This window comes from Arachis ipaensis, chromosome B1 (assembly GCF_059453495.1).
Source record: "Arachis ipaensis isolate K30076 ecotype BB chromosome B1, ASM5945349v1, whole genome shotgun sequence".
In the NCBI taxonomy this organism is placed as follows: Eukaryota; Viridiplantae; Streptophyta; class Magnoliopsida; order Fabales; family Fabaceae; genus Arachis; species Arachis ipaensis.
This window is the reverse complement of record NC_142436.1, coordinates 108,273,692-108,281,721: the sequence shown is the minus strand read 5'-3', so window position 1 is coordinate 108,281,721 and position 8,030 is coordinate 108,273,692. Positions and strand designations below refer to the sequence as shown.

At 31.0% G+C, this 8,030-nt stretch overlaps 1 protein-coding gene and 1 long non-coding RNA gene across 2 annotated transcripts; one reads left to right on the top strand and one right to left on the bottom strand.

Moving 5' to 3' along the window:
* Window positions 1-549: 549 nt before the first annotated feature.
* On the top strand, window positions 550-1,454 carry LOC110271650 (uncharacterized). The gene is made up of 2 exons (XR_002362215.2): window positions 550-737; window positions 1,231-1,454. It is a non-coding gene; the product is annotated as an uncharacterized LOC110271650 (long non-coding RNA).
* A 2,260-nt stretch (window positions 1,455-3,714) lies between these two features.
* EMB2759 (embryo defective 2759) lies at window positions 3,715-7,712 on the bottom strand. Its single transcript, XM_016335726.3, has 5 exons — window positions 7,403-7,712; window positions 6,863-6,933; window positions 6,216-6,349; window positions 5,405-5,845; window positions 3,715-4,394 (listed from the first exon to the last, which is right to left on the bottom strand). The coding sequence occupies exons 2-5, from the start codon at window positions 6,887-6,889 to the stop codon at window positions 3,980-3,982; spliced, it is 1,017 nt and encodes a 338-aa protein (XP_016191212.1). The 5' UTR covers window positions 6,890-6,933; window positions 7,403-7,712; the 3' UTR covers window positions 3,715-3,979.
* Window positions 7,713-8,030: the final 318 nt, after the last annotated feature.

Genomic DNA, 8,030 nt, shown 5'->3' with positions numbered 1-8,030 from the left:
ATTATCGACGAAAATGTCATAGTGGTACACGGTGGTTTGGTAGAGAAAAATTAGAAATTCTATTTAGAACAATGGTGTACACATTGCTTCAGCGTTGACTGATACGGCTTGATTTTCTTTAATAGCATGTTGACTTTGGTTGAGTTTTAAGGCTAGAGAGCAGGCACCACCCCATATTTTAAGAGAAAAAGATAAATAAGTCCCTGATTTTTTGTTTCGCAAATATTTTTGTCTTTAATCATTAAAAAATATTTTTAAGTCTCTGACATTCACAAATAGTCTATTTGAAATGTATTTGATTTAAAATTATAGATGAATTGAATTCTATTCCTTGTTTTGGAATAATAAAAAAAAAAAACATAAAGTTAAATTCCGGTGAGAATTCTAATTCTCATTTTATCTCATTTACAAATCTGATGATCTGATTTTAAAATCAATTCTCACCTAAATCTCACTTAAACTGTACAATATCAAAAATACCCCTATCTAAATTATAATATTCCATAATCCCTTCACTTTCTTAAACCCTATTTTGCTATAGTCACCGTTACCCTAGAAAATCAAGAATCGTTGAACAGCCTCAGCCCAGTGCACGCGGCCGGATCGGAAAGCTCCGAACCTCCGCCGGTGAGTCCGACGGACCACCACGCAAGCGGTGGTCCTATCCTTTCACGATCGTCCACCGCCGCAGCCGCACGATCATCGGAGTCCAACATTCTTTCTCCCTCTTGGTGTCGGTAATGATGCTATTGCATTTTCTGTTTGTTCGTTTTGAAAGAGTTTTATACTTTTATACTTCAATTTTGTTCTGAAATTGCTCGTTTGTTATTCATTTGTTAAATATGTTAGAATTAGCTTTGATGAATGCTCTGAAGAATCTGCTTTTGTTGATCGGTTTACTATTGAAGCATTGTGGATGCTTTTGCAATTCGCGTTTGCAAATAATATTTATTTTCTCGGATTTTATTCACTTTTATGCTCAGAAAAAAAAAAGGAAGATTTTTCCTAAACATTGATGCATAGGTTATATTCAATTCAATTTTTTTTAAGTTTCACTTTGATGCCACATAATATTTTTATTTCAATAACAATACGCATTCGCCTAAGTATTTCGATGCCGTTCTTATCACTAGCTCAACTAACATTAACTGTATCCAATTGAAAGTTGGTTGGAGATTACTGAATTTGATTCTTTTTGCCTTCTTGCCTATTGTGCTTATTCTTTTGCAGCTACAGAGCCAACACAACTAAAATGACAGATACTAGTGACTCCGGTTTTAATCTGAAAAGAAGTACTGTTGTATCTCAGCAGACGCAGAAGGAAAGTGCTGAAAACTAATGTTCCTATTTTTATATTATACTTAGTATGATGAAATCTCTACTATTTAGACTTTTATGTTATGTTTAGTGTGATGAAAACTCAATTTTTATGAGGGTTATGTGTGGTTGATTTATTGATATGGATTATGGGCCCGTTTGGGAAACTCTAGAAGTAGCTTTTTTTAACTTTTGACTTATGAAAAGTAGTAGTATTAATGTCGGGTGCAATTTTCAAAACCAAATTGTAACTTTTTAAGAAGCTATTTTGGAACTTATAGAGAAGTTAAAAAAAATGATTTCTCTCATAATACTTCTATTTTTCATTACATTTCTTTAAAATAAGCACTTTTAGAGTTAAAAATCCAAACACAAAATAACTTATTTATAAGTTACTTTTAACAAAGTCATTTATTGTTTAAGTTATTTTATCAAAAGGAGCTTAATTAAGTTAGTTATCCAAACTGGGCTTATGAGTATTTTGTTTTAAATTAAACTTTGTTATGTTTATGGCTTATGGGTTATCTCATTTTTAATTTTATTATTTTTTAACAAAAACATGATCATATCAAATGAGTGTCATAATCACACACAAATAAGATTATAGAAAAAAAATAAAAAAGTTATGAGATGTTGATTTTTTTTAAAAAATAATTTAAATTTTCTATTTTTAAAAAAATTCCACCTATCATGATTTCATGGGTGAGATGGATCTAATTGGTGAGATTGTGTTAGACCAATTTTACTTATAAGTGATTTATATAATTATATTATCTAATTTAATTGATAAATAAAATTATACTTAATATTTATTGAGGGGTAAAAATGTCTTAGAGAAATAATGTAATTCAATTCTATCTCATTAAATGAGTTAGTTGTTCCAAACTATGGAATTGAATTCCATTTCTTTAGGAATTCATTTCTTGATGGAATTGAATTCCATCATTTAAAGGTGTCCAAACAGGCTGAAAATGTGGACGGATCAGTCCCTCCGTGGCTCCCGTAATGCTTGTCACGCATACGCATCATCCGGAAAACTTTCCTCTCACGCGTACGCGTCGTCATGAATTCAACAAATCCTCATTTCTTTATGAATTTTCCACTTTGCATGCGTTTTTCCATTTCTTTCAAGTCATTTTTGCCTTTAAAACTTTAACTCACTCAAACAAATATATCAAGGCATCAAATATGAGTCATTGTTAAGTAATATTTTTTGTTGGCTTTTTTTTCTTTTTCTTTTTTATTTTTTGCATCATCATAGCCTTGCATTGTACATCAAAATGTTAATTTAGTATTCTTTTACATCGTACTCTTATTTCAATACTCTCAATAATCCTATTCTTAATATTATTTTGAAATCTAACGTTTATGATTATATTATTACCTATGATTAATTTTTTATTTAATTTTTTTAATGAGAACATAATTTATATTATAAAAAAATTACACTAAAATATAGTATACGAGAATTACAATTATAAAAGAGAGTATTAAAAATAATAAAAATTAAATATTTATCTTGACAATGATGTAAGTAAATCTAAGAATTTTTTATGATATTTTTATATAGATATTTTTAGTACTCTTAGTACTCTTTTTTAGTACGTTATAATTTTACTATTATTATTCTATACAAAAAAAATAATAAGTAAAAAATGTATATAAACAAAACAAAATAAGAATAAACAATAATAATATCCATGAGAGAGTACTAAAGAAAAAATATTATAAAAAAAGCAACAAAATTAATCATATGATCAATGAAATACAAAATTAGGAGATAGAAAATAAATTTCAATCTAACCTGAAAATGTAAACGCAGAATCACGTTTACGCTCAGAAGAAGAAAAAATAGCCAAACTAAAAAAGTGAAACTTTAAAAAAAAAACTAAACCTAGGTTTGATGCTTCAAACGGTAAGCAAACACACACCTTGAATTGCTAAATTTAATTTACTTTTTTCTCATTCCATGCCTTTAGATCTTTTTCTCATTCCATGCCTTTAGATCTGTCCAAATTTTGTGAAGGTCAAGAACTTAACCTATTTATCCTTTTGACCTATTTATCCTTTTCTCATGTTTTAATAAAGTAAACTGAAAGCTGTATAACTATTAGGCAGATAGACGTACTCACACTTCATTAATCCTAATCCTAATCTTAATTCTTATAAATAATCTTAATTTTCTGGTTCTTGAGGGGAAAAATGAATCCGTTGAGCGATCAAATTAGCTTAGAGCTAACAAATCTATTTGCATTCTCATACCATACTCCCCTCTATAAAACTTACTACTTTCTTCAGGGATTTCATATGTAAAACTTTCATATAACATAATTATGTATATGTTTTATTTTAATCATTGATCAAAACATTCGAGTCAAATATAACATCGACAAGAAATTTGGAGAGAGAGAGAGAGAGAGAGCACTTTTACAGTAGAATCAATATAACATACATGATACAACTCATAATTATGAGATACAGTTGCATCCTAACCTAAGAAGAAAAAAGAAAAAGCTCATGAAACAGCAGAAATGAGGAATTTCCTTCATCCCAACTATAACTCGCAGAGTGCCAGAATAAAATGGGCAATAAGGCAAAAGCTAAAAAGGAATTCTCACTCTTGAACCTTCCCTAACATCACCCTCAAAATTGCTTTACCAAACTAAATGAGATTAGCCCTCTTCAAAAATCTGATTGTCCTACAGTAATACGGCCATATTGATTCAACAAAATCAAGATACTTCTCCATTATCCATTCTGCAAATGCTTCAAACTTTCTTCTTATCATCTGTTTATAATTAGCATTTTTAATCCTCAACATAGGCTGAAAAATGTAAGCATTGATATCTTCTTTGAGCTTGCCGCGGAAAGCATAGGTGAAGGCCAAAATGCAGTAAGAGGGCAAATTCTTGATTATTTTGATAGTCTGCTTGAAGGTGAAGACATACAGTGCGGCCACCCATCGCACTATCATGATGTAGAGAGCTACAATGAGTGGCCCCATAACCCATAAAGGAGTCAACTCCTTGGAAACCTCGGCACCATATTTTACATTGACAAAGAGGAAGAAAGGGGCACTGCATATAAATATGAAATTAGAAAACAGAAAAATACATAAACCTTGAAGTCATTGTGGTTAACATTATCCAAAAGTAAGAGAAGGTGCCCGGTAAAGTAAGTTCCGAATGCATGTTAAGGTTGGAAATGTTGCTCTTATAGGAATGCACCATTTTTTTATAAAGAAAAAAGAAACTAATTTAAGGGCCAGTTTAGATAAACAGCTTAATTAAGCTCTTTTTTCAAAACACAAGTACTTATATTAAAAACTCATGAATAAGTTATTTTGTGTTTGGTTTTTTAGTCACAAAAGTGCTTATTTTAAAATAAGAGTGATAAAAAATTTATTATAGAAGTAACTTTTTAACTTCTCCATAAACACTTTAAATAACTTTTTAGAAAGTCACTAGTTTGAAAATTGTACCAAATATTAATGTTGTAACTTTTCATAAGTTAAAAGTGGACATCTCCAAACTGGCCAAGTATTTCACCTAGAATTTTTTTTTAAAACTTATTTTCAACATAAAGAAAAGAGTTTAATTTTGATGCACTGACAATCTAAAACATTTTACAGTTGTCCAATCACATCCGTTCATTTGAATGACCATTCACGTAATCAATGAAAAAAGTAGTTACTTTTGTTGACATGGCATTATATAATTGGATACACGTGTAAAACCACTTTGTACTGACAGTGCATCAAAATTAAATTCTAAAATATGATTTAAACATGAAAAAAAGACATGATATCTCAATACATATTGATACTGAGGGTGCAAACTAGATTGAGCAAAGAAGAAAAAGAAAAGATAGCATCAAAGTTATAGTTGTCACTTGAAATTAAATATATCACTACCAGAATAGAAAAAGCAAATTAACTTCAAAGACCGCAATAAGTACTAAGAAAAAATATGGTACAGTAAGGAAATGCATACAACTCCTTTAACAAATTCCTAGAATTGTAAACATAAGTGATGTAGGGAAAGGCAGAAAGCTATAAATGGAGTGACCAAACAAGCGTGGTACTTACAATATTATTAACGGAATCTTTATTGTTGCATCCAGGGATACAAAATGGGACCAAGCCACCTTCAAAATCTCAACTTTTTCATTCCTTTCTGCCCCTTCTAGAGTTTTTGGTAAAACCTCCGGAGGAGACTCTCCCAAAATCTTCTCCCCTTCTTGATTTGATGGTTGTGTGCGCAGCATAGTCAGCCATTTTTTGAAAAGTTTATGAATAACAGGTGACGGTGCAAGGCTCTCATCTGCTTCGGCGGCAAAAGAGACTGGAACACTGCGGCCATTTGGAGATTCTGATTTGAATTCCCCACTCTCTTCTAGTCTAACAGAAGTTTTGGGGACCTTCAATCCATTAGCTTTGGTTACAGAATCATCATTTTGAGCAGTGCCTTTGAAGCCTGCAATCCTCAAAGGTTTAACCTTGAAGCCACTAATGCACGGAGGCCCTACACTGGAAACAAGAAATCCTTTACATAAAGCAGAAAAATGATCTTTTGTGTTAACATGCAAGTTCAGTACATATAACAACTCCTAGGACATCTTTTTTTTATGTCAACAATCAATAGATGTGGCATGAGCAACCCATCAAATATCAGTAATATGAACTGCCAATGCAATGAGTGGAAACTATGCATGGATAATTAAATGTGATTGATTAATTAAGTCTTGAATTTTTCTTTAGTCATATTTCAAAGAGCTCCTTAAGTTAAATCAAAATGTTAACTCATTAATTTGTTTCAAGATCTTAAACTTCTTATAAATAGTGGCCCATACATAACAGAGCATATTTACTTTCTATACCAGCAACACAATTTTTCCACCTTAAACAAATATTCTGCTTTGATATGCAATGCCAATCTGCTCTGCCAATCAAGTGAGATTTTGTTAAACACTGCTTCAGTTTCATTCTCTTGCTGCACAAGGAACGCCTTGATGAAAATGTCATATACAAGCCCTGCAGAAAATAAAGCAAATCATTTATATTTATTAAGTCAAAATTTGATATATCCATTTTTTTTAATCTGATCAAAGACAGAACCGAATGCATGTCAAAAATACCCCAGAAAAAGTAGATGAAAAGATATTAAAGTTAAACTCAAGAAAGACTTTGAGATAGACATGTTATGGGCTCAGCTCTTATGTAAAATTTCATCTTGGGGGTATCTCATAAATCTTGACATCTCTGATGATGCAGTTATTAAATTCAATGTGAAACACAATCCTTGCCACCAAAAAGGCATCATGATTCATGAAGGAATACTACCAGTCTCCTAAATATACAAAAAAATACTATTGATAATGACAAAAGAACTTCCCTTGAAAATTGACATTCATAGTATTCCAACACCATAATACTACCATAAGAAAGGACTACACCATAATATTCTAACATGAATAACATTGAATAAAATACTATCGAATAAGAGAATAGCAGGCCAAATGAGAAGTAAAAATCCAATCTAAGTACCTGTGGTTGATGGGCAACCAATGCCATTTTTTATGTCCCCAAAACACAGAATTATCCGCTAGACGGGACCTCTTCGAAACGGTACCAAAAAATAAAGTCAGAGAGTTAGGTAAACAAAAGAAAAAACAAGAAAAAACTACATAAAATATACAGAGAACTTAAACTTAGAAAACCATCTTCAACAAATTTTGGACATTTTTAAACCCATTAACATTTCAATTTTGAACTTTAGGAGTTGCACCACTGCATCCAACATATTACTCATTGAAGCTGAATTTACAAGAAAGCTAATAATCTTTTTTGGAAAAAAAAAAAAAAGGGGAAATGTCAACGACATCAATTCATGAAAATTCAACTGTGAAAAAAATAGTTAAAATAGAAAACAACAATGCCAGGCTGAATTTCGGATTTTGAACAGGTAAGGGGAACTTAAGAGGACACAGTGCACGAATTTTTTTGTATTTATCTGCATATCAATGGCCAAAAGAATGAAAAGAAGAAAACGTATTGCTCAAAACAGAAGGAACAAAAGTATGGTACCGTATCAAACACTGCTTGTGGTTTCACAAGCTACGAAAAAAGGAAAAGTGCTGAGGAATTGCGATGGTGTGTGATGCGGCTAGATAGGGTTCAATCATGGACCGATAAAACGCATTTGTTATGGTGGACGGTGGACGGTGATAGGTGTGGCGGTGGCGAGCGGCAAGTGAAGGAAGAGGAGGAGATTTTGGAGGTTCTGTAAACCCTAACCGAACACCAAGGTAGATAGAGGAACAAGAAGATAGGGGAAGCGATATTGTAATCTTCTCAATGCTTTCTACATTGATAAGTAACGATAAGATGCAAGTTTATTAGTTTATTTTAATTTAAATTTATATATAACAAGGAAGCATAATAGAAATTTGCTTTAAAAATGAGAATTTTTAATTTTCGTGACAGTACTATGAAAGAATTTTTTATGTTTGGACCTTTGGAAACTTGTGTGTTTTTTCAAAAAAAAAAAAAAAAAAAATTCCAAATGAAAACTCTATTTTATTTTTTTTTCTATGAATCTGACATTTAATCCATTATATTACTATATATCCAAGGATAAGATAAAAATTAAAAAAATTAATTATTCTATTAATTTTTTTTATTTTATTAAATTTTTTTGTAATTAGATTTTTAG

Excerpts from the sequence above, each read along its gene's own strand:
- EMB2759 (XM_016335726.3), bottom strand. The coding sequence starts at position 6,889 with ATGGCATTGGTTGCCCATCAACCACAG. Across the intron at positions 5,846-6,215 it reads AAGCAGAATATTTGTTTAAG|TGTAGGGCCTCCGTGCATTA; the intron begins GTGGAAAAATTG and ends TCTTGTTTCCAG. Across the intron at positions 4,395-5,404 it reads AAGATTCCGTTAATAATATT|TGCCCCTTTCTTCCTCTTTG; the intron begins GTAAGTACCACG and ends ATTTATATGCAG.